The sequence below is a fragment of the Pipistrellus hanaki genome, assembly GCF_964339955.1.
Source record: "Pipistrellus hanaki genome assembly, chromosome: 10".
Taxonomy (NCBI): Eukaryota; Metazoa; Chordata; class Mammalia; order Chiroptera; family Vespertilionidae; genus Pipistrellus; species Pipistrellus hanaki.
In genome coordinates, this window is record NC_140512.1 from 69,380,541 (window position 1) to 69,407,987 (window position 27,447).

Genomic DNA, 27,447 nt, shown 5'->3' on the forward strand with positions numbered 1-27,447 from the left:
TTCTATTTCCTAACTTTTGCCCAGCTTTCCATTTTGGTCTCTTATTTAATTGCAAGAGCTCTTTACATTCCAAAGAGATTTCTATTTTGATGTGAACTGACAATATTTCCCCCCATTTTAACATTTGTCTGCTGCCTTGACTGAGAAGTTCATTTGGCTCAAGGTAAAGGACTTTAATTTCAAAGATTATGTAAGTGGGTGAAAGGAGGCCATCCAGACAGAAAGGTTTTATTTGGAAAGACAGAAATCTGCCAGCTTTGTGGGCACTGCTAGGTCGCTGGGCCGTGCCTGAAAGATAAGGAAAGGGGAACTGAGATTGCTCTGGACCGCGCGCAGGCCCCTCTGTGATGGGCAGGGAGCACTGGCACACGTGGCACCTTCGGGAGCACAGTCCTCTTCCTGTAAGTGGGTGTAGGCGCACAGTCCACCTAAGGCTTCCCACCAGGGAACGGGAGGGCCCTCTGTTCCGGCCAGTGTCAGAGGCTATCCACAGCTCTTTTTGGAGCGGTTTAGGCTGGGCTCCCCGTGTTATTCCAGACCCAATACATACATTTTTGGAAATGTACCGCTGGGGCTAATCCTGGGAGTTGTCCTGCTGTAACGACAGGGGCAGGTCCTAGCCCAAGATTTTACCCCCGCCCCGGTGGGCAGTGTTACAATGAGACCGAGCGCTTCGGGGCTTCCCCAGCTACCACCGCCTGCAGGCAGGGCCTGTGCGACAGCCCCACCCAGGACAGAGCCGAGCAGGTCCGAGGAGGGGCATCGGGACTGGAAAGGAGCGGCCAAAGCTTCAACCCAGCAAACTCTGCGTCCTGGGCTGGATGCCTTCTGTCTTCCATGCCCGTCTGCCAGCCAGAGGCCGACCGCAGCCCCGCCAGAACCTGTGCTCAACCGCCTGAGCTCCGCCCGGTTCTCAGGAAGCGTCTCCCGCAGCCTTAGCTGTTCCCGAGCGTCAGACCCCCTCCCCGGACGCACCGCCACGGCCCGGGCCACAGGCTGGTTGCATTTACCGCAGCTGGGCGCCCTGGCTGGCGGACCTACGACACTGAACGGGTCTGAGAGCGTGGTGCACCGAGGTTAGCGGGCCTGCGGCGGAGCGGGTTGCTGGGCGGGGATGGAGGGGGGGCGTGAGGACACCGGAGGCTTAGGACGGGGGAGGGGGCGGCACAGGCTGCAGGAGGTCCAGACCTCCCTCCGCTCTTCCTGCCAGGCACTCTGCCTCTTTCAAGGCTTTTGGGAAAATGAAGCCAGACTCAGTTTCCTCTGAAGTCGGACTAACTGGGTCGGGCCCACGGTTCCCCCTCGGTTCCCAGGGGCGCGGTCCCGGGTCTCCACTGCCTCGCGCTAGGCCAGGTTCCCGCTCCGGCCCCGCCCCCAGCACAACCAGGCCCCGCCCATCTTTGCTCCGCCCCCCGCCCCCAGCAAGCCAGTCCCGCCCATCTTTGCTGAGGCCCCGCCCCCACAGCCTACTCGCAAATCCGTCTTCTCCCTGCCTAAGGCCCGCCCCGCCTAGCCCCACCCACAGCAGCCCTGACCTCGCGAGGGCGGGGCGGGGCGGGCCGCGGCGGTGACGGCGGCGGCGGAGGGGCGTGGCCGGGCTCACCCGGAATGAAAACCAACGGCATCCGGGCACTCCGCAGTCCTCCTGGTGGCGCAGCGGTGGCGCAGGTAGGGAGACAGCGGCCGAGCCTCCCGCCCTGGGCCGGGGTCTCAGCGCCGCCGCCCGGGCCGCCGGCCCCGGCGCGACCCCGACGCCTCCCCGCCCGCGGCGGGCGCTGGGCGTCCTGGTGGAGGCCGGGCCGGGGCCGGGGCTGCGGCTGGGCGGCCGGGCGGCCGGACGCTCCCGCCGTTCGCGGGCCCTCGGGGTGCGCTCGCTGGGCTGAGCGGGGCAGGGCGGTGAGGGGGGCGGGGGCACCTCAGAAAGACCGGTGCTGTTTGGAGGGAGCAGTGTGTGTCCATAAACACCAGCCTCAGCAGCCGAACAGCGGGAATCCGAGCGCTGGCATTTCAGTATGCCATTGCGATTTATTTGCAATCAAAGCCAGATTTTCTTTGCTATTTAATGGGAGAACACGGCTGGTTTTCTCCAGCCTTGACGATCTGATGCAGTATTTCTTCCTTCCTTCCCTTACTCTTATTTTTTAAACACGGGAACGTTTAACTTTACGTATATATGTATATATTTGAGAAGCTCTGGATAAAGATTGCGTAGATCAGCCTGTTGCAAAAGCGAAAGTGAAAAATTTAGGGAGTGGTTGGTAAGGTTTCACTTTCAATTTGGAGCAGCAGATGGGTTTCTGCTTTGGGGGCTGCAGTGGGGAACACTGGCGCCCACGGCACTTTCAGTTCCCCAGTTCCAATGGAAAACGGGCGTTTTAAGCCTTTTTTCTTTTGGATTTGATTTGAAATCTGTATCCTCGCTTTTTCTGTTGTCTGTAGCCGACGTTTTGTTGTTTCACCTTCCTCTAAACATGGAGTGGGCTGTGGAGGCCCCCGCTCCTTGCTGTGTATTTGCTCGTGGGCGGAGTGCGGGGCGCCCGCCAGGTGTGAGACCCTTTGGTCCTTTGGTCCGGAAATGGCAGAGAGCTGTGCGTTCAACCTTCTAAATATTTTATTCAGAATTTCTGAAATTTTATGAGTCGGGAACTAGCTTTTGTGTAGTGGTCATGTAAGTTATTTGCTTGTAAAGCGAATACACATCGCTCTACCCTGTGCTTTTACAGTGTGAGAGCAGTTAGGTCACCTGGACAGATGCACCAACCCCCTCCTCATGTGCTTGCTCCTTCCTCCCCTCCCTCCTCCCTGTCCTGGTTAACCCTCCCCCCCCCCCTTCTCTCCTCCAAACTGATATAAAATAAATAGATTTGGAGTTTTTTGTTTTTCCCCCCTGAAATTCTTGTTTATGGGATACACTGAAGGTATCACACTTGATTTAAAAATAAGGTGAATTGGGGCCCCTGGCTGGTGTGGCCCAGTCAATTGGAGCGTCGCCTGGTATACCAAAGGGTGGCAGGTTCTATTCCAGTCAGGACATACACCTAGCTTTCAGGTTTCACTCAGGGTGAACAGGGGAGGCAACCTATTGATGTTCCTCCCTTCCTCCCTCCCTCCCTCTCCCCCTCCCTCTCCCCCTCCCTCCCTCTCCCCCTCCCTCTCCCCCTCCCTCCCTCTCCCCCTCCCTCTCCTCCTCCCTCTCCCCCTCCCTCTCCCCCTCCCCCTCCCCCTCCCCCTCCCCCTCCCCCTCCCTCTCCCTCTCCCTCTCCTTCTCCCTCTCCCTCTCCTCCTCTCCGTCCCTCCCCCACCTCCCTTTAAAATTTGTAATCCTCACCCGAGGATTTGTTTTACTTTCTAAAAACCTGAGCCACATTGGTCAGAGCTGATCTTTTAGCATCATCCTATGCTTTGTGAAGTTGCTGGTTCCAGGCACATTACCTGGTTGCAGGCTCGATTCCCAGTGTAGGAGGAGTGTAGGGGGCAGCCAATTGGTGTTTCACTCTCACATTGACATTTCTCTCTATAAAAATCAATAAACTGTTCTTTAAAAACATCAGATGAATTGGATTTTGGGACTATGGCTGTGGAATACAGGTCCTGAATAGAAAAGTTACTTATCTAGATTACATTAGATCCTATTTTTCCTTTTTTATCCTTACCTGAGGATATTTTTTCCATTGATTTTTAAGGAGTGGAAGAGAGAAGAGAGAGAGAAACATCAGTTGGTTGCCTCCCACACATACCTCAACCAGACCAGGGATTTAATCTGCAGCTGAAGTATGTGCCCTTGAGCAGGAATCAAACCCTTTGCTCACTAACCACTGAGCAAAACTGACCAGGGCTAACTCCTATTTTTTTTTTTTTCCCTCTCTCTAGAACTTATCTTCATCCTCAGTACCTAATAACTTTCTTTTTTTGTTCTGTTAATCCTCACCTAAGGATATTTCTCCATTGATTTTTAGAGAGAGTGGAAGGGAGGGGGAGAGAAACATCAATGTGAGAGACACATCCATTGGTTGCCTCCCACTTGCATGGCAACCGGGGCTGGGGATTGAGCCTGCCACCGAGATATGTGTCCTTGACCAGAATTGAACCTAGGACCCTTCTGTGGGCTGACCTCTATCCACTGGGCCAAACAGGCTAGGGCCCAAATAATTTTGTTTAAAACATTTTTTATTGAGAGACAGAGGAAGGGAAAGAGAAACATTGATTTGTTGTTTCACTTACTTAAGCATTCATTGGTTGCTTTTGACCAGAGATCGAGTCCACAGCCTTGGCGTATGGGGACAACACTCTAACCAACTGACCTTCCCAGCCAGGCAGGACCTGGTACCTTTCTACTTCTTTTCCTGCTTGTCTGATTTGGCTGCACTATCCCTTCCAGCTGTTCCCTGACCCTGGCAGCCTCGCCCAACCCTTGGACTGCTCTGCTGCTGAGGTCCCCTAGCCACCTCCATTGCTTGCAGGTGCTTCTTGGGGGAGAGAGCAGTTACGTCATCTGACAGAGAAGCAGCAGGAGACTTTGAGACAGAATGTAGAGTCCGGCGTTGTAGGCAGAAGTCCCAGTGCTAGTGATGGTGCTGGCTAATTTTGTGAGCTCCGCTGGCTATTTTACAAACCCGGGGCCGGGGTTTTCTCTGCTGTAAAATGATGGCTCAAGCAGTTGGTGTTAAAGATGTAGGTCTGCTGTTGGGTTATTGTCACAAAGTATCATGCAATACTCTTCCAGTATTGTAAGTACTGAATTTTTAAAATTCAGATACAAAGAATATGTATTATTCGTAGTTCACATAAAGTTTTTCTTTATGCTTATCTACCAGAGTAGTTATTTGTTTCATGTTAAACTAGCCAAAATATAAGCTGGATGTTGAGTTTCTTAGAAAAGTTCACTACTATAGGGATTCATCTTTCTCTTATTTTATCTTTTTACTTAGCTTAGAGAATAATAGGTTAATAAAAAGGTGTAATAAACCTTGCTCTACATATTGGCAACTTTGAAATACATATTTAATGTAATGTATAATTGACTGAATAAGAAATATATACTGAGTGGCCAGCTTATTATGATCTCTGAACGCATAATAATCTGGCCCCTTACTACATATATATATATTTTAGAGGCCTGGTGCATGAATTTGCATGGGTGGGGTCCGGCCAGCCTGGCCAGGGGCAGTGGACATGGGTGTTGGCCGGCCTGCCTGCGGGTCGAATGCCTGGTCTAGGGGACAATTTGCATATTAGCCTTTTATTATATAGGATATACACTGAATGGCCAGATTATTATGCATTCAGAGATCATAAAAATCTGGCCACTCAGTGTATATGCCAATATATATAAATATGTATATTTTAGAGAAGTCTGGAGGTGGTTAAAACCTAACCTACAAATAATTTAGATTAAACTGGAGTGGGAAGAGTGAAGGAGCTCTGCTTATGCTACAAACACATCAGCACGAAGGTAGGGATAAAGCACCTTGAGATGTGGGGGTATCATTGCTGTACCGTTTTGCTTTCAAGGATGGCTCAAAAGAAATATCTCCAAGCAAAATTGACCCAGTTTTTAAGGGAAGACAGAATTCAGCTTTGGAAACCTCCATATACAGATGAAAACAAAGAAGTTGGTTTGGCATTGAAGGTATTTTTCTTTTAAGACATAGATAATTAGCAGTGTCTCCTTGGTGTCGACATAAGAATGTCCAAACCTGTAGAAATTTGTACAAGTTATTAGAGTTTTTATTTGAACCAAACAGAGGACATACCTGGAAGCAAGATCTTAACAGACTGAGAGAAATGCTTCCCAGAATGACAGTTTACAGTTTCTTACGTATATTTGGAATTAAAGAAGGGACTTTAATGGAGATTACATGAAATGAAGGGAGAAAGCAAGGTGGTGGATGATATTATTTTATTTTAAAATATATTTTTATTGATTTTAGAGAAGGGAGAGGGAGAGAATAGAAACATCAATGAAGAGAGAATCATTGATTGGCTGCCTCCCGCTTGCCCCTACTGGGGATGGAGCCTGCAACCTGGGCATGTGCCCTCTTGGATCATAGGTCCATGCTCATCCCTGAGCCACATGAGCCAGGCCATATACTTCTTTTAATGCCTTCACAGCATTACCTAAGGGTATTCATCTGAAGAATACCTTTGACCTGCTTGTGTGGCAGTACCAGTGCCAGTGAGTGATGTTACATGTGCAGGTGAGTGTCTCTGCTAGGAGACAATTGCTCCCCTCTCCAGACTTCTTTTACACTATGGCTCTTCATTTTCCCAGACTACCATATTTTTCTAATGGTTGTGTCTCAGTTTTTCATGGCATCAAAAATGGCCTTATTCGCTGAGTCTGGTTTGGCTCAGTGGATAGAGCATCGGTCTGCGGACTAAAGGGTCCCGGGTTCGATTCCGGTCGGGGGCATGTACCTTGGTTGCGGGCACATCCTTGATAGGGGGTGTGCAGGAGGCAGCTGGTCGATGTTTCTCTCTTATCGATGTTTCTAGCTCTCTATCCCTCTCCCTTTCTCTCTGTAAAAAATCAATAAAATATATTTTTTAAAAATGGCCTTATAAGTGAAATTTCTGGAAATTGAAAATTTTCTGCTTTTTTGAGCAGAGAAAAATGTTAATAATTTTTTTATAGAAATCTATTGGAATATTCTAGCACACACTTTTCTGCTTTCTCAGTCTGAGTATCTTGAAATCAGTGATGTAAATTTGTCAGGGATGAAGGATTGTCAGGGTGTCAGATTGTCCTGTGCTGTGACACAGTGATGCACTTGGAAGGTGACAGCTGTGACAGGGTCTTAAGAGTTTTCTGTCTCCTGTCCCTGACAGACCTCCCTTTTACTTTTTACAACCGCCTTCTGACTTTTCTGGATTTGCTTACTATTGTCTCTTGGCTCAGAAGTTAGGTATGGCAAGATAAGAAAGCTATTTGGTGCCTGTCACAGAACTCCTAAAGCCTTGGGCGATAGGAGTGCCTTTTGTTCTAATTAGGAAGCTCTTTTTTTTTTTTAATTTAAAAAAAAATGTATTTTATTGATTTTTTACAGAGAGGAAGGGAGAGAGATAAGAGAGCTAGAAACGTCAATGAGAGAGAAACATTGACCAGTTACCTCCTACACACCCCCCACCGGGGATGTGCCCACAACCAATGTACATGCCCTTGACCAGAATCGAACCTGGGACCTTTCAGTCCACAGACCAATGCTCTACCACTGAGCCAAACCAGCTTCCTCTGTTCTAATTAGGAAGCTCTTGGCTGCAGCTTCAGGATGGGGCTGGTCACCAAAAGTCAAGACTGATTAGGGGCTTGGAACTCAGCGAGGGCTGGAGAGCCAGTTAGTCATCTGCAGCCAGTGATGTAATCAGTCATGCCCACATAATGGGACCTCCACAAAAACCCGTAAGTGGTGGTTTTGGGGAGCTTGCAGATTGGCAAACATATCCTTGTGCTGAACCTCAGACCTTTTCAGACTCCACCTGTTTCCCTCTTTATCTAGATGTTCATTTGTATCCTTTAAAATAAACCATAATACGAAGTAGAGCATTTGCTTGAGTTCTGTCAGATAAGTCTAACAAATTATTATTTTACAAGCAGTATCAGTGATTCAGAATTTTCTGTTAAGAAAGTTATTTATGTTTACCCTGACTTGTTCTCACAAGTTAGAAAACTTAGAATGTTTTCTGTTTTGTTTTTCCCCCTCCAGTGGAGTTGATTAATTAGTTCACTCTTTTTAAAAATTTTTATTTGTAGATTGATTTCAGAGAGAGGAGGGAGGAGAGAGAGAAACATTGATTTATTGTCCCACTTATTTAATGGATTTATTGATTGCTTCTTGTATGTGCCCTGATGAGAATTAAACCTGAAACCTGGCGTATCTAGGACAATGCTCTAACCAACTGAGCTACCTAGCCAAGGCATGTCTTAAAGTAATTCTTATATATTACAGTCACAGAAGTTATAGTCCACTTGTCTTGTCTCCCTAGAATAATCTCCGTTATTTTCACTTTTTTCTTGGGTCTGTTTTCCTATCCTTTATTTCAGTTGCAGGTTCAATCCCCAGCCCTAGTCAGGGTGCAAGGGGAGACAATCAATAGATGTTTTTTTCTCTCTCCCTTATCTCCCCCACCCCTCACCCTTCCACTTTCTCTAAAAATCAATGGGGAAATATCCTTACTCTGTGGGTGAGGGAGGAAAAAAGATATCAGGCCAGACTGGATTTCGCTATAGTGTGATCACCACTCATCAAAGACTTTTGCCTTGGAGCCATGCCTGTGCTATTCTGTATTTTGACCTCCATCTTATTTTGGATTGGTACTACGTTGATCTGTGTTTTCTGGTTTTTCTTAGGACCTTGCTAAGAAGTACTCTGACAGGCTAGAATGCTGTGAAAATGAAGTAGAGAAGATAATAGAAGAAATACGTTGCAAAGCAATTGAGCGTGGCACAGGAAATGAAAATTATAAGATAACAGGAATTGCTACAATTGAGGTATTTTTACCTCCACGACTAAGAAAAGTGAGTAATTTCCTCAAGTTTATGTAGGTAGTAATGCCTAGTTAACTCAGTGAGGTTATCAAATAAATTATGATATACTTTTTACTTTTTTAAAATATATTTTATTGATTTTGTACAGAGAGGAAGGGAGAGAGAGTCATCGATCAGCTGCCTCTTGCACACCCCCTACTGGGGATATGCCTGCAACCAAGGTACATGCCCTTGACCGGAATCAAACCCGGGACCCTTCAGTCCTCAAGCCGACGCTCTATCCATTGAGCCGAACTGGTTTCGGCGAGAGTTAGAAATATTGATGAGAGAGAAACCGACCAGCTGCCTCCCACACACCTCCCACTGGGGGATGTGCCCGCAAGTAAGGTACATGCCCTTGACAGGAATCCGAACCCAGGACCCCTCAGTTTGCAGGCTGACGCTCTATCCATTGAGTCAAACCAGTTTCGGCACGATATACTTTTTAAAAAGCTGTAATCCAGCCCTGGCTGGTGTGGTTCAGTTGGGCATCACCCTGTGCCCTGAAAGGTTGCCAGTTCCATTCCAGGTCAGGGCACATGCCCAGGTTGTGGGCTTGAAATCGATTGATGTTTCTCTTTTACATCGATGTTTCTCTCTATATATCTATCTATCTCCCTTCCTTCTCTCCCTAAAAGTAAACAAAATAATAATAATAAAGCTATAATCCAAAGTTATTTTATTTGTCTGATTTTTAAATAGGATAGGAAGAACCTCTTAGAAACTCGATTGCACATCACCGGCAGAGAATTGAGAGCTAAGTAAGTATCTGTGTGCCTGGTGCCCCAAACCTTTTAAGGTGGGTCATTGGATTCTGGTGGCAGTCTGGAAGAGAGATAGGGCAGGTGTTAGTCTCTGCTCTCTATGGAAGGGAAACTGGAGGCTTTGAGGCTGCAGTACATACTCAGGCTCACACGGGTAGGAAGGACAAATGAGAGCTGACTGCCACCACTCTTCTCCATTTCTAGCTGAGCAGCACTCCCCTTGTGAGAGCGCACTGACCACCAGGGGGCAGCTCCTGCACTGAGCATCTGCCCCCTGGTGGTCACGGCACATCATAGTGACCGGTTGTTCTGGTTGTTCTGCCATAATGGTCACTTAGGCTTTTACTATATAGATTGCCCTGATAATTTCTGAGCCATTCAGCAAACTGTTTTAGCCTATTTCAGACCATTGGCCCATCTGTAAAAAAAAAAAAAAAATACCTGCCTGTCTCCTACTAGTGTAATTCTAACTTTTGAGACCTAGTCAGTTGTTTGACTGGTGAGCATCTCCAGGGCTAGCCAGCCCACATTTCTGAAGCAGATCTTTCTCATTTTCTTCTTTGGTCTGCATCAGGGCTGTGAGGGCTGGATTCAGGACTGTATGGAGTCCCCTGTTATGGGCTCCTCCAGGGCCTGCAGAAGGCACAGAGAATGGATCCTCTCCTGATGGCAGCTGGGGCCCTGCTGTTTAAATGGCTATCCTGCACCAGTGTCGCCACTCCATGAGGAAACAAGTAGCTAAATGGCTAGTTTTAAAAGGGACATTGTCTCTTGCATATCATGAAGTGATGTTTGTGAGTCAGTAAATTGAAAATACTGGGTGTTTCTGAGTAAAATATATAAAATAGCTAATCATGGTTAAACTGCTTAATGGAAAATAAATTTAATATCTACAGTTTTCATTTGTTTATTTTACAGAATAGCTGAAACCTTTGGATTTCAAGAAAATTATATTAAAATTGTCATAAATAAGAAGCAACTTCAACTAGGTATGTTTTGGCAAAGTGTGCAGAATTTAAAAATAAAGTTAATTTAGAAATAATGGCTTTGGATCTTTTTTTTCTCTTCCCCTATTCACAAATGTCTAGTGGTTTATTGCATATATAATCCAAAGCCAATTATCTTAGAGTTTACTAAAATAAAAAGTAAAGCAGCAAGCAGCTTTTCTGATATTCATTGTCTACTCTGTGCTAGTGGGGAAGAAAGACATTCACTGTTATAATTCTTGCTTGGTGGTGGTCAACTCATTTAGCCTTTTTTTTTTTTTTTTTACTGGGAAGCTCTTTCACCATCTATTTTTAAATATATATATTTTATTGATTTATTTACATAGAGGAAGGGAGAGGGAGAAAGAGTCAGAAACACTGATGAGAGAGAAACATTAATCAACTGCCTCCTGCACACCTCCTACTGGGGATGTGCCGGCAACCAAGGTACATGCCCTTGACCGGAATCGAACCCAGGACCCTTCAGTCCACAGGCCAACGCTCTATCCACTGAGTCAAACCAGTTAGGGCTTCACCATCTATTTTGAATGATAGTCTTGCTGGATATAGTAATTTATATATATGTCTTGCTAGATACAGTATCTAGGGAATTCATCAAAATCGAAAAGATTTTATATATAGACTAGGGACCCAGTGCATGAATTTGTGCATCATGGGTAGGGTCTGGCTGGCCTGCCCCGATGGGGGCCCATAGGACCAGGGGGGCGGGCAGTTGGCCCTGCTTCTGATCGGGGTGTTGGGGGCTGGGCTGATCAGGACCCGGATCATGCTAGTTGGCTGCTGCAGTGCCATCATAGCCACTGGTGGTTCTGGTTGTTCCTCTGTTTCAGTTGCTGGGCTTTCATATATATAGATAGCCCTAGCTGGTTTGGCTCAGTGATAGTGTGTCAACCTGTGGACTAAAGGGTCCTGGGTTTGATTCTGGACAAGGGCACATGCCCGAGTTGCAGGCTCGACCCCCAGTGGTGGGCATGCAGGAGGCAGCCAATCAATGTTTCTCTCTCATCATTGATGTTTTTCTCTCTCCCTCTTTCTTCCTCTCAAATCAATAAAAATATAGTTAAGCATATGTATACACACACACACATAAATACATAAAAGTGTGTGTATCTATATATATATGTATATATATATATATATATATATATATATATATATATATATATTATATATCCAAATAGCATTTTCCAGAACAACTTTTATTTTAAAATCTGTTTGCATTTATGTTTACCCTTTTTCATTTTGGTAGTGGTTTATTTGTACCTTTGATTTAATTTTTGTTAGGTTTATATATTTGATTATTTTTTAAATTGATTTCAGAGAGGAAGGGAGAAGGGAGAAAGATAGAAATATCAATGATAAGAGAGAATCCTTGGTCAGTTACCTCCTACATGCCTCACACTGGGGGTGGAGCCTGCAACCCAGGCATGTGCCCTGATGGGGAGTCAAACTGACCTCCTGGATCATAGGTTGATGCTCAACCACTGAGCCATGCTGGTTGGGCTTTCATTTTTTTCATAGAGCCAGCTTATGTATGAGAAAACCGGGTCCTAGAAGATAAGTAGCTTACTCAGGGCCTCGGAGTTAGAAAGGGATAGAACCCAGGGTCTTTGTTCTTAACCTCGATAGTAAGTGACTTCTCTCAGTGCACTGCTCCGGTGGGTTGTTTCTGAACTGGGTGGGTTACTTCTCTAACCAGGAGGTAGGAAAATTCACTGATTACATTTCCTCATTTTCCTGTTCTGTTGCCTAGTGTAGTGCTCTCCCAGTGGTAGTCTCAAATATGTATTGCTTCAATCTGACCTAATGATGAAAATATGAAGATTGGAAAGAATGAATTAGCTCAATTTTCACTGGCCGATTTATCCATTGACTAATGGTCATAGAGGTATACAACCAAATTTAAGCGTGTCCTCACCATGTGACCTGGCAGTTTGCAAGTGCTGAGGCGGGTATAAGAATCCCGTTGAGCGTGGAGAGTGGCGTGTTGCCAGGTGCGTGGAAGGACCTTTACAGCGTGCGTTTCTGATTTTCACAGGGAAAGCACTTGAAGAGCAGGGAGTCACACACAATGTGAAAGCCATGGTGCTGGAACTAAAGCAGTCTGAAGAGGACGCAAAGAAGAACTTTCAGGTCGAAGAAGAAGAGCAAAATGAAGCCGAACTCAAAGAAAAGAGAATTCAGAGGACAAAGAGGGGCCTGGAGATCCTGGCAGAGAGAGGTACATGGGGCTGTGGGCTTTTCACCTCACTGACTGCTTCAAGGTAGCAGCCAGTCCCACCATTTGGGGACATTACCGTTCTCATGGCTTTTCTTTTTTAATATTTTTATTTCATTTATTCATTTAAAATGTATTTTTATTGATTTCAGAGGGGGAGAGAGAAACATTAAATCAGTGCATGGGATGATGCCTAATCAACTAAGCCACACCAGCCAGTGCTCTCATTGGTTTTCTTCCCAATAGTCTTAACATTTTAAATATAACCATCATTGCTTTTTAGCAGTGAATTCATAAAGTTCCCTTTGGTCTTCTTACAGGTGAGATGGTGGATTCAGAAACTACACCATACTTAGAGATTGCTAACCAGACGGGCAGATCAATTAAAATTCCTCCATCAGAAAGAAAAGTAAGTACTGTAAGAAATTTACGGCCCTGGCTGATTTGGCTCAGTGGATAGGCCTGTGGACTGAAGGGTCCCGGATTTGATTCTGGTCAAGGGCACATGCCTAGATTGTGGGCTTGATCCCCAGTAGGGGGCATAAAGGAGGCATTGGATCAGTGATTCTCATCATTGATGTTTCTATCACTCTCTCCCTCTGAAATCAATAAAAATATATATTTTTAAAAACTTATGGCTTGTTTTTGTTCGTTTTTAAGAGGAGTGGAAGAGACGGGGGCGGGGGGGGGGGAGAGAAAGAGAGAGAGAAACATTGATTTGACACACGCACTGATCGGTTGCCTCCCACACATGCCCGACCAGGGGTGGGGATCAGACCTGCAATCCAGGTACAGGTCCTTTTTTTGTTGTTATATATTTTTATTGATTTCATTGAATTAGGGAGAAGGAAAGAACGATAGAAACATCAGTGATGAGAGAGAATCATTGATTGATTGCCTCATGCATGCCCCCTACAGGGGATTCTACCCCAAACCTGGGCGCTGGGAATTGAACCCTGACCTCCTCGTTCATAGGTTGACACTCAACCACGGAGCCATACCAACCAGGCCAGGAATCAAACCCGCAACCCTCCAGTGCCCAGGCCCACATTCTAATAACTGAGCCATACTGGCCAGGGCATTTATAGCTTGTTCTTGGGTTTGCTGTTGGAACGGAGCTGCTTTTCTAGTCATTTTATCTTGGAATGTTACAAAAGGATCAGAAACAGTTTTCTGTCTCCAGCTTGTAAACAGAGAATATAACCATGCAATGCACAAAGCATATTCACTGATTTCCAGGGCAGAGGTACACAACAGCATTACCTCACTGTACGTAGCAGTGACTGAACATTCCCGAGTGATGCGACGCTCTGCCTTCAGTATGGTGGTTCGGTGGGGCTGATTTTACTAGAGGGCCACGGCCCCTGAGGGATGGATTAGAGTGGGTGGGTGGGGAAATGGTAGTTTGGGGGAATAATGACAGATGATTCTACAGTGTCTTTCCTGTCTCCCCCCCTCCCCCCGTCCCTGTTCTAGAATTTGGAACAGACAGGAGGGTGGCTTTACCTTTGGACACATCTAAGGGTTCTGTATGTAGCAGCACTGTACAGCCTGGACCCCGAGCTCTGTCTCTGAGCTGGAGTCCAGTAACTTCTTACAGCAAAAAAAACTAGTGACTGTGTGTCTAGGTGATTTTAACTTTTCTATCTTTAAAGGACAGTCTTGAGGGGTTTCACTATATGAATTATTATGTTAAAACTAGAGGCCCGGTGCATGAAAATGTATGCACTGGAGGGGGGGACCCTTAGCCTGGCCTTCTCCCCTCACAGTCTGAGAGCCCTCAGGGGTGGGAGGCGACCTGGTGATTAGGAGAAGGCAACGCCTCCAATAGCTCTGCTGCTGCCACTGCGGTAACAGCCTTGGCCGGCCCTGCTCACCTGAGCCTCAGGCGGCCCTGGGCAGCTGGGCAGCCGCCAGCCCAGGCTTGCCTGTGCTTTGGGCAAGCCCTGGGGGGTTGGGGGGCTGAGAGGACTGGGGGACTCAGGAGGTAGGTGTGCTGAGTGGCCGGACCTGCCTGGGGGTAGGTTTGGCTGTCACCCAGTGGGGCTGAGGGGACTGGGCCCTGCCATATTGTGGCTGTGGGCACCTCCATCTTTGAGGGCATGGAAGTCAATTAGCATATTCCCTCCTTATTGGCTATGGGCTCCACCATATTTGTGAGGGTGTGATGGTCAATTAGCATATCCCCTCTTTATTAGGATTATTGAGGATTAAAGTTAAGTTTTAATAAGATAACTTTGTAACTGCCGGTTGATTGGTGTTTGCTTTATTGTTTTTTTATTAATGAAAATAAAATATATTTAAAAATATATTTAAAATAAAATAAATATAATATATCTTTAAAAATATATTTTTATTGATTTCAGCAACAAAGGGAGAGGTCTAGAGAGATAGAAACATCAATGATGAGAGAATCATTGATCGACTGCCTCCTGCAATCCCCACAGAGGGATCCAGCTCAAAACCCGGGCATGTGTCCTGACTTGGAATCGAACCATGACCTCCTGGTTCATAGGTTGATGCTCAACCACTGAGCCAAGCCGGCTGGGCTATTGTTTGTTTATTTTAAATATATTTTATTGATTTTTTTTTTTATAGAGAGGAGGGGAGAGGGATAGTCAGAAACATCAATGAGAGAGAAACATTGATGTGGGATGTGCCCGCAACCAAGGTACATGTTCTTGACTGGAATCGAACCAGGACCCTTCAGTCTGAAAGCCAACACTCTATCCCACATGTGTCAAACACAAGGCCCGCGGGCCAAATCCAGCCCGCCAGGCCTTGCAATGTGGCCCGCACCGCGCTGTCATCACTGCACTCCGCTGTCAGTTTATGACATTGTCAGTTTATGACTGTTCAGTAAACCATTCGGCCCGCGATTTAGGCTGGATTTTAGATTTTGGCCCCTTCTCTGATTGAGTTCGACACCCCTACTATCCACTGAGCCAAACTGGCTTCAGCAGGGCTTTTTTTTTTTTTTTTTTTTTTTTAATATATTTTATTGATTTTTTACAGAGAGGAAGAGAGAGGGATAGAGAGTTAGAAACATCGATGAGAGAGAGACATCGATCAGCTGCCTCTTGCACACCCCCTACTGGGGATGTGCCCGCAACCAACGTACATGCCCTTGACCAGAATCAAACCCGGGACCTTTCAGTCCGCAGGCCGACGCTCTATCCACTGAGACAAACCGGTTTCGGCAGGGCTTTTGTTTTTTAGCTGTTGGAATTATTTGTCCATTGCTTTCTTATATAAACTAGGGGCCTGGTGCGTGGATTCATGCACATGGAAAGGAAATTAATTAGAATTCCGGGGGCAGCGCCGTGGCTCGAAGGGTGTCTGTGGAGTGAGTGGGGTCCCTCTAGCAGGTGGGGTCTCTCGGCCTGGCCTGTGGGGATCTGGCTGAAACTGGCTCTCCGACATCCCCCAAGGGTGAGTTGCTGTTGTACAGGGTGTGGAATGCAAACGCAAGTGTGCAGTACACCAGGTTCTGGGCAGCAGTGCCCCAGGAACAACATAACTCATGGCCAAAGGTGGAGTCGCATGGCCCAGCAAGGAATAGAACTCCCTCCCCTCCAGTTTGCGGTGTGTCACAGAGAACTGCTGCTGCCAAGTCACCGCAGCTCGGCAGCTCCTGCATTGAGTGGTGGTCATTGTGCGGCATAGGTACCAGACAGTCAGATGGTCAGACGGTCACAGCCTTTTATATATACACTAGAGGCCAATGCATGAAATTGTGAAAGAGGAGGCCTTCTTTTCCCTAACTGCCGGCACTGGCTTTCCTCTGGCGCCCAGGACTGGGCTTTCCTCCAGCTGCCGGCGGCAGGCATCGGGACCTGGGCTTCCCGCGCAGTCCCGAGTTCATCCAGAAGGTTGCCCATATTAGCATATTACAGTTTTATTATTACAGAAGATAGATGATGACACACAGTCATTTTGGAAAACCTTTACATGGTTGAATTGAATTACATAAGTGAAATAAAACTTTAATATATTTTCTTACTATTTAAAAAAATGTTTTTTATTGATTTTTTACAGAGAGGGAGGGTGAGGGATAGAGAATTAGAAACATCGATGAGAGAGAAACATTGATCATCTGCCTCCTGCACACTTCCCACTGGGGATGTGCCCACAACCAAGGTACATGCCCTTGAATGGAATTGAACCCGGGACCCTTCAGTCCGCAGGCTGACACTGTATCCACTGAGCCAAACCAGCTAGCTATATTTTTTTATTTAAAAAAATATTTTTATTGATTTCAGTGAGAAAGGGAGAGGGGGGGAGAGAGATACACACATCAGAGAGAATCATTGAATGGCTGCCTCCTGTATGCCCCTACTGGGGATAGAACCCACAACTCAAGGATGTGCCCTTGACTGTAATCTAATCTGGAAGGAACCCTTCTGCAGGCTGATGCTCTATCCACTGAGCCAAACCAGCTAGGGCTAATTATATATTTTTTAATTTGGGCTTTTAAATTAGTTCTGATCCTTTTTTTTAACTTTGATTTCTTTAGACTAATATGCTTTTAATATAATGTTTTATTATAGTTTGAAGTGATGTTTTTAAAAATCCTATTGTTTTTCTTAGGCCCTTACATTAGCTATGGGATATCATGAGAAGGGCCGAGCTTTCCTGAAAAGAAAAGAATATGGAATAGCCTTGCCTTGCCTTCTGGACGCCGACAAATATTTCTGGTAGGCACCTTTGTACTTGGTGAACCCGAGGTATAAGGAAGATGGCCCCAAATTATCCGCAGCACCCTCCCAGCTTCTGTTCGTCTCAGACTTCTGGTTTCACCCCCTCAATGGTTAATGGGAAAGAGTAGTTTCCGGGTAGGCCGATTTGTAAATTCTTTCTTTGATCTCTCTTCCCTGTAAAGAGTGTTATAAACACATGCACTTAGGTGTTACAACAAGCATGTAGGACATCACGTTTGTTTTCTGCGACGTGTTGTCTGCCCGAATGGCCCAGTCTCCAGTCCCCATCAGCTTTCATCCATTGTCTTTGGTGTAGGTGACCTTTCCCCAAATCCATTGTTTCTCTGGGGATGCAGAAGCGGTACCTTTCTACTCCTGCATTAGTTGCTAGAATTCTTCTGAAAAGTAGTTTTTCTCATCAGCCGTTTGGTTATTTGTACTGAAAGAATAAAATGCTTGGTTCTATTTCCTTATTTTCTTGTCCTCCAGGATAAATGAGTGTATCACTTCTCGGCCTTTGCCCAAGATCAAGTGCAGAATAAATGAGTGGCTTTCCTAGCACCCTCCAAACATGCCATTACCAATGAGGTTTTCCTTCTTTCTAAGTATCAGAATGGATTTTAACACTTTTGATGTGTTTCACACCTCAGTGTTAAATTGGCCATCTGTGGCCGGTCGGGCAGGTCTTGCCTCCTTTGACCTAATCCTGGTAGGCCTGGTCTCTGGTGCCCACGGTGTTCCAGAGTCATCGTGGGCATTCCGGCTCCACACCAGGAGCCAGCAGCTTCCCAGCGACTCCTGTCCTCATAATGGGAAATGGTACTGAGACACTATGCCCCGGGCAGATGAGACATTTGAAAAATAGATGATGTTTGAAATGATCAGAATGATTTCAGTGCCATTTTCTTTTTGATTTTGGTGAATTCCTAAGATACATTGTACAGTTCAGGAAGATAAATACAAATGTGTATTGTTTGCCAACTGTATTGGCAGCACCCTTGGGTTTTAAGTGAGTAAATCCCAAATTAAGCAAAAAGGGAGGCTTATTGTCTCAAGTATTTGGGAGGAAGGCCAACACTTGCAGTTGCTGGGACAAGGGCTTGGGGCCCCAGGCTTTTCTGCCTCGCCTCTGCTGCTTGCTGAGCGACTGTCACCCCACTGCTGCCGGCAGTGCTGCCGGAAGTTAGGTCCTTAAGATGCAGCATTTCTCATTTCCTCCCATCGCTAACTCATTAGGGAAAATTTCGAATCTATATGAAAAATAGGGACTGGTATAATGAATTCCCGTGAACTCATAATCCACTTTCAGTGAGCAAGACATGGCTGGTCTCTGTTGGTCCGCATGTGCCTCACTCCTCTGACCCTGGGCAAGTCCTCCCAGTGGTTCCTGGGGAGCTCCTGAGCAACAATGGCCATCCCTTTATTTACAGCAACACGCTCAGTAAGTAGTCGACATAATCCAGCAATACCTGTCAGTGTCTTTTTAAGTAGAGAATGACTTTTTTCTGAGGATCTGTTTATTAGGCCAGCTTATTAGCATAATTTTTGTGAGTTCCCCTCTTCATTGAGGAGATCAAATCTAATGCAAGTTGGTCATGTAACTAGGAGAAATTTCAATTCATTTCCTTTCGAACACTTTGCTTCCCCTCTCTTCTCCAAAAGGGCTAAAAGTTCTATCAAAACTTTGTCATACACCTCGGTGAGTGGTCTGTAGTATGACCAAGAATAGTTTCTTTCCCTACTTAAAATAAGAAATGGGGGAGTTGTGCTTTTGGCCAAGAGGGAATAACCAGGACTAGATTTACCCTCCCACCTGACGTAATTGAAAAATTGGGCAAAATGTATGAAAATGTAGGTGTTCTGCAACTCAGGACAGTGATCCCTGAGGAGAAGAAACCAAGGTGGGAGCCGTGGTGTGGTGGTTCCAGGCTGCTGGGCAGGGAGCAGCCCTATGTGGTCTCCCTGAGTGGAAAAGGAGCTGGGAATCAAGGGAGACAGACCAAGGTGGCAAAGGAGAGAGCTTTGTGGAGGCCTGTGTCTGGCCTTCACCACCCTCTTGTCTGTGTCCATAGGTTATACATATATGCATGTAAGCTCTTTGGCTAATTTCTCCCCACACCTCTCTCCTCTCCTCTGAGATTCGTCATTCTCTTCCATGTTTCCATGTGCCTCTGGCTCTATTTTATTCACTGGTTTATTTTCTTCATTAGATTTCTTATTCATTTATTTTGATTTATAGATTCAGTTGTTGATAGATGTGTATTTAGTACTATTTTAATGTTGTTCTTCCACTTTTTCCTCCTCCTCTTCAACATTTCATGTAACACTGGTATGGTGGTGATGAATTCCTTTAGCTTTTTCTTGTCTATAAAGCTCTTTATCTGACCTTCAATTCTAAAAGAGAGCTTTGCTGGCTAGTGTAATCTTGGTTGTAGGTTCTTGCTATTCATCACTTTGAATATTTCTTGTTACTCCTTCTGGTCTGCAAAGTTTCAGTTGAGAAATCAGCTGACAGCTGTATGGATGCACCCTTGTAGGTAAATAACTGCTATTCTCTTGCTGCTTTTAAGATTCTCTTTGACTTGCCCAGGCAGCATAGCTCAGTGGTTGAGCATAGACCTAAGAACCAGGAGGTCAGGGTTTGATTCCCGGTCAGCGTACGTGTCTGGGTTACAGGCTCGATCCCCAGAGTGGGGTGGGCAGGAGGCAGCCAGTCAATGATTCTCATTATGTTTCTATCTCTATATACCTCTTCTTCCTCTCTGAAATCAATAAAAATATATTAAAAAAACAAAAAATTCTCTTGTATCTTTAACCCGTGGCATTTCAGTTATGATGTGCCTGGGTGTGGGCCTCTTTGGGTTCCTCTTGTTTGGACTCTCTGCACTTCCTGGACTTGTAAGTCTATTTCTTTCACCAGGTAGGGGAAGTTTTCTGTCATTATTTTTTTAGATAGGTTTTCAATACCTTCTCTCTCTCCCCCTTCTGACACCCCATAATGAGAATGTTGTTATGCTTGAAGTTGTCCCAGAGCTCCTTATACCATCCTCATGTTTTACTTTTTTTTTTTTTTTGCTTTTCTAATTGGGTGTTTTTGTTTCCTCGTATTCCAAATCATTGATTTGATTCTTGGAATCCTCTACTGTTGAAACCCTGTAAATTATTCTTTATTTCAGTTAGTGTATGCTTAATTTCTGTCTTGTCCTTTTTTATGTCTTTGACATTCTCACTTAGATCCTTGAAAGTCTCACTAAGTCCCTTGAAGCTCTCATTGAGATCCCTGAGTAACCTTATAACCATGGTTTTGAATTCTATATCCAGTTTGCTTGCTTCCATTTCTTTCATTTGTGACATGTGTCTTTGTCTCCACATTTTGGCTGCTTCCCTGTGTTTATTTCTGTTTTTAGGTAGATCTGCTATGTCTCCTGAATTGGTAGAGCGATCTTGTGTAGTAGGTGTCCTGTAGGTCCCAGTTGCTCTGTTATGATTTATCTATCAATAGATTGGGTCTCAGCATCAGTATTGAGAGAGAGAGAGAGAGAGATATGGAGAAGAAGAAGAGAGAGAGAGAAGTAAAAGAGAAATTTCTCATATCTAGGTCATTCTCATTTGCACTCAGGGTTGGAAACCACTGCATTAAAGCATGGTCTCCCCATGTTTGCTTGGGGATCTGACACAGTGATCCCAACTTCCACTTTATGCTAGCTAGCTAGGCCTCTTTCCCAGCATAGCAGTGTGTGTGTGTGTGGTGTGAGATTATAAATATGGCTCCCTTTATAGACATCCGGGTCTCTGTTTTAGAGCAGCCAGTCTTTGGAAATACACCAGAATTGAAGAAGAATTCCCGGAATTCCCAAAAGGGAGTGTAAGGCCCTGTTTCGGTGATGTCATACCTTTCTCTCCCCAGTGAGTGTTGCCGAGAGCTGCTGGACACGGTGGACAACTACGCAGTGCTCCAGCTGGACATAGTGTGGTGTTACTTCCGTTTGGAGCAACTGGAATGCCTTGACGATGCAGAAAAAAAATTAAACTTGGCCCAGAAATGCTTTAAAAATTGCTATGGAGAAAATCATCAGAGACTGGTCCACATAAAAGTACGTTACTGTAATTGGTTAGAGGTGTCATTGAGCCTGTTTCTGGAATTTGAGTTCATTCCTATCACAGTGTTTATACTGCTGCCTAGAGGCAGTTAGCTGTTACTTTGGTCTGTGCAGCATTTACCCCAGAGGAACATGGTTACCTCTTCATGGAACCCCTCTGATCACCTGACTGAGGGGGCAGGAGACTGTTCAGTGGAGTCTATTGGGAGATTAAGATGTAGAAAATAGGTATTTCGAAGAATAACAGTTCCCATGAGTGAGTCACAGCTCAAGTGCTGTGATTTGAGTAAGGATTTTTCTCAGGTGATTTCCACACCATCGGAATGCTGCTTGGGGATGACAGGGAGCATAAGCTATTCCTGGTTTGGGTTCTGCATTCCTCTCACTGACCACGGGGCCATTGCCCTGGAGATCTGGAGACAGGTTTTCTGATACCATTTCTTCATGTTGGCCAGAGGATGTCATTGTCCTCTGGAATCTGCACCGTGACCATCGGCAAGAGTAAAAATACAGACATCTTCGTAATCCCATTTTACTAAGTGGAGGTGAATGGAATTACAAATGCAACTAACATTAATTAGAAATAAGACAGTTTTATCCTTTTTCCCTCCCAATAATTTTAGGGAAATTGTGGAAAAGAAAAGGTGTTGTTTTTAAGACTTTACTTGCTTCAAGGTATCCGAAATTATCACAGTGGAAATGGTGAAGAGGCTTGTGAGTATCTCAACAAGGTAAGAAAATGAACACTCAGAGCAGTAACCATTTCACCTATGTTTTGTTTTGTTTTTTAAATCTTCACCCGAGGACATGCTTCTATTGATTTTAGAAAGAGAAACATCTATTTGTTGCCTTCCATATGCACCCCAGCACTTTGGGGATCGAACCTGCAATGCAGACATGCTCCCTGACTAGGAATTAAACCCACAACTTTTTGGTGAACAGTGCTCCAACCAACTGAGCCACCTGGCCAGGGCCATCTACATTTTTTTTTAATCCCTAGAAGTTAGGTATTTTATGAACTCAACTAGAGGCCTGGTGCAAATTCATGCAAGGGTGGGATCTGGCCAGCCTGCCCCAATTGGGGCTGATCTGGCTGGGCCAGGTGCGGCTGGCCGTTGGCTGGCTGGCTGGCCCCACCTCCTGGTCAAACTCCTGGTCAAGGAGACAATTTGCATGTTAGCCTTTTATTATATAGGATAGTTTGTGACTTGTGATGACCATATATCTGTTTCCCATCCCTTCTCTCTTAGATAAACCATAAGCATATTTGTATTTATTAGGGGTCAGGCCAGATGCCACACAATAAGAAAGCCTTTAAAAGATGGTGACTTTGATTGGCTAGAAGTTTCTGTGTGTCATCCAGCCACCTAGAGGGAAGCAGGCCAGGGCAGCAAAGGCCCTGCTGTGGCATTGAAGGTTGGTCCTGTCAGTGCCTCTTCCAGCCAGCAGAGGGGGCAAGTGAGTCTTTAGAGAGAGGATCAGAAGTTATGCCCCTCAATACTGCAGAATGCAATCGCCTGGACTTAACCAGATAGCTACCCCCAGCTCAGGGGAGGGTGAGAAACACCTGTGCACAGCTCAGATTCAGGGAATTTTTTTTTTTAATTTATTGATTTTGTACAGAGAGGAAGGGAAAGAGATAGAGAGTTAGAGACATTGATGAGAGAGAGACATTGATCAGCTGCCTCTTGCACACCCCCTACTGGGGATATGCCCGCAACCAAGGTACATGCCCTTGACCGGAATCGAACCCGGGACCTTTCAGTCCCCAAGCCAACGCTCTATCCATTGAGCCAAACCGGTTTCGGCAGATTCAGGGAATTGATTGCAAAAAGGAGAGGATGAAGGAACCAGCCCCTTCTACACTATGCAGCCTATTTTCTCCTGTTGCCTTGTGGATAAGTCATGTGAGCAGTGTTGCCTGTCTGCATTTTCGTGGAGTTTTTCAAGCCTGACACTCCCTAATTCCCGTTGAGAATAGTCTAATCTCCTCCAGGCTTAGCTCTGTGTTAAATATTAATGTTGCATTGGTTTTATGACTCTTCTGTTTTCCTGTCAATAGGCTCGTCAGCTCTTTAAAGAGCTATATATTGATCCATCAAAAGTTCACAATTTGTTGCAGTTGGGCTTTACTGCCCAGGAAGCCCGGCTTGGCCTCCGGGCCTGTGACGGGAACGTGGACCACGCAGCCATCCACATTACCAACCGCAGAGAGGTACCGTAACGTGGTCTCAGGACCCTGGTTTGCCGCCTGTGCTGTTAGTAAGTGTGAAACCTGAAGCATAGCCAGCTCATTTCTGAAGTGCCTTAGCTCGGACATGAAAGAACAGGAAAAGATAATTCCATAGTTAGGTATTTACAAGGAACTCCGCCACCTCAGGCTGGAAGTCAGGGAGAGCCGGTCATTTTAGCTGTGTTCAGTTTCAGACAGTGTAGTCTCATGGCCTGCTCCGGTGGCAGGTAGTCCTAAGTACAGTGATCCAAGCAGTCTTCTCTTGTTTTCTATTTTTATCATAGCACAGTGCTAGAAACCCTTTCCCATAGGGCCATGGTTGTGGTTTGAGATGGTATTCTTGCCTAGAAACATAACTCAAATAATAACAACCAATATTATGATATGGAAGTAAAGGCACAAAACTACCGTTTAAAACAAGTAGAAATAAGTACAGTAAAGGAACTAGGGTTTTGGGGTTGGAAGGAACATTACATGACTAACATGCTAGTTTTACGGTAAAGAGGCTGAGGTCCAGGGAGCGTTAATGATGGGATATAGAGAGGTGGAACCACTTTCTTCTCTGACACACAAGGTTGGTGTAGATTGCCTCAGGCCCAGTAGCTGTGAACCCACCACAGAAAGCTCCGGTGAAGGCAGAGACTCCAAAGAGCCCGATTCTGTGTACTTACATTTGTCGTGGGCTACTTCGTATTAATGGAAAGCAAACACTGCTGAAGCCGTATTTACTACTGGACCATTACTTAATTATCAGTAAGATTTCTTTAGCATTTGGATAGACAGTGTTTTAAAATGAGATAATTTGAAAAACAATTCTCATCGTTTCTTGCTCCTTATAAACCCAGAGTGTGGTAGGGGAATCAGCAGCTATGGCATCACCAGGACCCCTCCCCCATTCAGAATCCACATTAAAAAATTTTTTATTTTATTGATTTTTTACAGAGAGGAAGGGAGAGGGATAGAGAGTTAGAAACATCAATTAGAGAGAAACATCGGTCAGCTGCCTCCTACACACCCGCTACTGGGGATGTGCCCGCAACCAAGGTACATGCTCTTGACTGGAATCAAACCCGGGACCTTTCAGTTCCCAGTTTGGCTCTATCTACTGAGCCAAACCAGTCAGGGCCAGAATCCAGATTTTATCAAGAGCCCAGTGATTCATTCAAGGCTGAGCAGCCCTCCCACCCATGCAGAATGTTCTTCCAGCTCCTTCCTAGAAGGCGTCCGTCTACCTCTGGGACCCAGCAGTGAGCTCGCTGGTTGTGTGTGGCAGTTCTGGTGCCGGCTGGAGGTAGCTATGAGGGGCTCTCGTCCTCTCTGACTGAAGTCTCCTGCTCCCACTGGCCTGCACCGGGAGCCCCTCCGGGGTGTCTGCCCTGCAGCCCTCACGCTGTTGACCAGCCGAGACTGGCAGGGGGTCACCTGCCATCAGCCCCACAAATCCTGTGGAGGGTAGATTGAAAAGGCTTTCTACAGCACCTCAGCCCCCACTTAGTGAATTCTGCTGTCTTCCTGAAGGAATTGGCCCAGATAAGAAGAGAGGAAAAAGAGAAGAGAAGACGCCGCCTGGAGAACATCAACTCTTTGAAAGGAATGGGCTACTCCACTCACGCAGCCAAGCAGGCCCTGCACCAGGCCAGCGGGAACCTGGACGCGGCCCTGAAGGTAACGCCGTCCCCATGGCGCCGTGGCTGCCCTGCGCAGCCCCTCCCTGGGCCCAGGCCGCCCCCTCCACTGCTCCACTTACGCTTCTCTCCCTGTCCTTCCCACTGCGTGGAGCCCCACTCCTGTGGGCCCTCATTCCTGGTTTGGATCTGAGGGTCAGTACTGTCCTGTTCTCAAACCCATGACAGACAGCATGATGGGCCTCATCTCATCCCTACCTTTGGCAGGAAGCCTTTGAACGCCTGCCTGCCCACCCAGCTCCCTTGGGGTCCCTGTTCTCTGCTTCCTCAGCACCTTTGCCTAGTTCACCACACTGTCCCCAGGGGTGTGAGCCTGTGGTTGCGTCCGCCTGGCACGTAATAGCTGCTCGGTCTCTGCACAAGTGAGCAGGTGCTGGTGCTGAGTAAAGGCTATTCTGTGTGTTTTAGATTCTTCTCAGTAATCCCCACATGTGGTGGTTCAGTGATTCTGATCCCAACACCGACAACCATCAAGAAAGCCCTTCCCAGGAGCATATTGACCAGGTAAGTGGGAGTGATCTGTAACCCGCTCGCCTGCCCGGCCTCGGGTGGGGTTGGTGGGCTGACAAGGCTGGCAGTGGGGCAGGGCTGAGCCTGGCCCCCGGCCTCCTGGTGTGACGTAGGCCCAGCCCAGGGTCCAGCCCAGCACCAGGAGGTGTGGTGGGTGGGAGGGGAGCAGGAGGAGGAAGGAAGGTCTGTGGGGCTCCTCGGTCCACATTTGTCCCCCTTCGCACGAGGCCGCCGAGCTGTGGCCGCTTAGTGAGTGGCCTTAGGAGCGAGGTTCGGGCAGCACGCTCCTCAGCCCGTGAGCGCGCCGCCTTTCTGACCACCAGGCGTTCACTTCCTCCACGCTCCCCAGGCCCAGCGATGTGCTGGCGGGCGGCGGGTGCGGAAGGCCGTGCTGGGACACGCGTGCCGAGGGGTTAAAACCTATTCCCTTGGCAACAAGGCTGTCCTGGCTGCCCGGGGGGCAGGAGTGTTGGCTGTGTGCCAGCTGAGGCAGCCCGTGTTCTCCCCAGCTGGTGTACATGGGCTTTGACACGGTAGCAGCCGAAGCCGCCCTGAGAGTGTTCAAGGGAAACGTCCAGCTGGCAGCTCAGACCCTCGCTCACAACGGAGGCAGTCTCCCTCCTGAACTGCAGTTTCCGCTGGAAGATTCTCCATCAACGCCAACCACGTCCCTCTCTGATTCTGCAGGTGGGTCGGGGCCTCTGCACACGGAGTAAGTGGAGGGTGGGGATTCGACATCGGTAGACCTCCCTGGGCACTGAGCATCCCACCCGGCTGCGGGGTGTGTGGCCGAGCGGACGTGGATCAGTGCGGGGTCTCGTGGGGTTTCCCCGCTTTCTGTTCTCCGTTGGCTCACTTGTCACTGCGTGACTGTGTTGCAGGAACCTCTGGTGTCTCCACAGATGAAGACATGGAGATAGAGGCCGTCAATGAAATACTGGAGGATCTTCCAGAACATGAAGAGGATTATCTTGACTCAACTCTGGAAGATGAAGAAATTATTATTGCAGAGTACTTATCCTATGTAGAAAATATAAAGTCAGCAACAAAGAAAAACTAAGGGACAGAAAGAAGCACTAAGTTTCTGCTTATAAATTCCATCATTATGAAAAGTATAATGCAGGTTTTCCCTTTTTTCCTTCTTACTTTTCATCTAAATTTGCTCCAGAGTGCTTTCTACATGAGTGTAGGAGGGAAGCAGGGGACAGGAATGGATCACGTTAGTGGAGCCTCGGGGAGGGGCCGGGTGTGGTCCCTCAGGGTGATTTCTTTCCTCAGAGAAGAGGGGGCTGGGGAGGCTCAGGTGAGGTCTGGGGAGGAGCGCTCTGATCGGTCTCCTCGCCTTGCCTGCTCTCCTGCCCTGAGCCCACCGCTCACCTTCTCATCCTTCCCACGATGCAGCTCTGCCTTGTGCTGCACTCTGCCCCGTCCCTGAGGTTCTGTAAATCTCCAACCATTCCATGCGCTTTGGGGGCATAAAGATGGGGCATGAGCTTTAGCAGCCAATCCGGATTATGCCAGACGCTTCAGCCTGCAACGTCGGTGTTTTATGCTCTTAGTTTAGTAAAATAGGCTCTTGAAATTCAGAATTTATATGTGTTCAAATTCTTTACAAAAATAAAAGTTATTAAATAGGAAAGTCTTAAACTCTAACAAAGCAACTTATTTTTAATTAGCATTTTCAGATGCTGTACTGCCACATGAAA

The 27,447-nt window shown here is 46.6% G+C and overlaps 1 protein-coding gene across 4 annotated transcripts; it reads left to right on the forward strand.

The window, feature by feature from the left end:
* Positions 1 to 825: 825 nt before the first annotated feature.
* On the forward strand, positions 826 to 27,330 carry NUB1 (negative regulator of ubiquitin like proteins 1). Of its 4 annotated transcripts, none has more exons than XM_084897522.1 (15): positions 826 to 1,076; positions 5,512 to 5,629; positions 8,348 to 8,515; positions 9,227 to 9,285; positions 10,207 to 10,277; positions 12,334 to 12,516; positions 12,834 to 12,922; positions 17,104 to 17,210; positions 21,121 to 21,307; positions 21,937 to 22,044; positions 23,376 to 23,528; positions 25,065 to 25,211; positions 25,640 to 25,735; positions 26,251 to 26,428; positions 26,623 to 27,330. In XM_084897522.1, the coding sequence occupies exons 2-15, from the start codon at positions 5,513 to 5,515 to the stop codon at positions 26,799 to 26,801; spliced, it is 1,842 nt and encodes a 613-aa protein (XP_084753648.1). In that variant the 5' UTR covers positions 826 to 1,076; position 5,512; the 3' UTR covers positions 26,802 to 27,330. The 4 variants fall into 4 exon arrangements, with proteins under 4 accessions (XP_084753648.1, XP_084753647.1, XP_084753650.1 ...); XM_084897521.1 differs by lacking the exon at positions 826 to 1,076 and adding an exon at positions 1,542 to 1,668; XM_084897524.1 differs by lacking the exon at positions 826 to 1,076 and adding an exon at positions 1,990 to 2,010.
* The last annotated feature ends 117 nt before the right edge of the window (positions 27,331 to 27,447 follow it).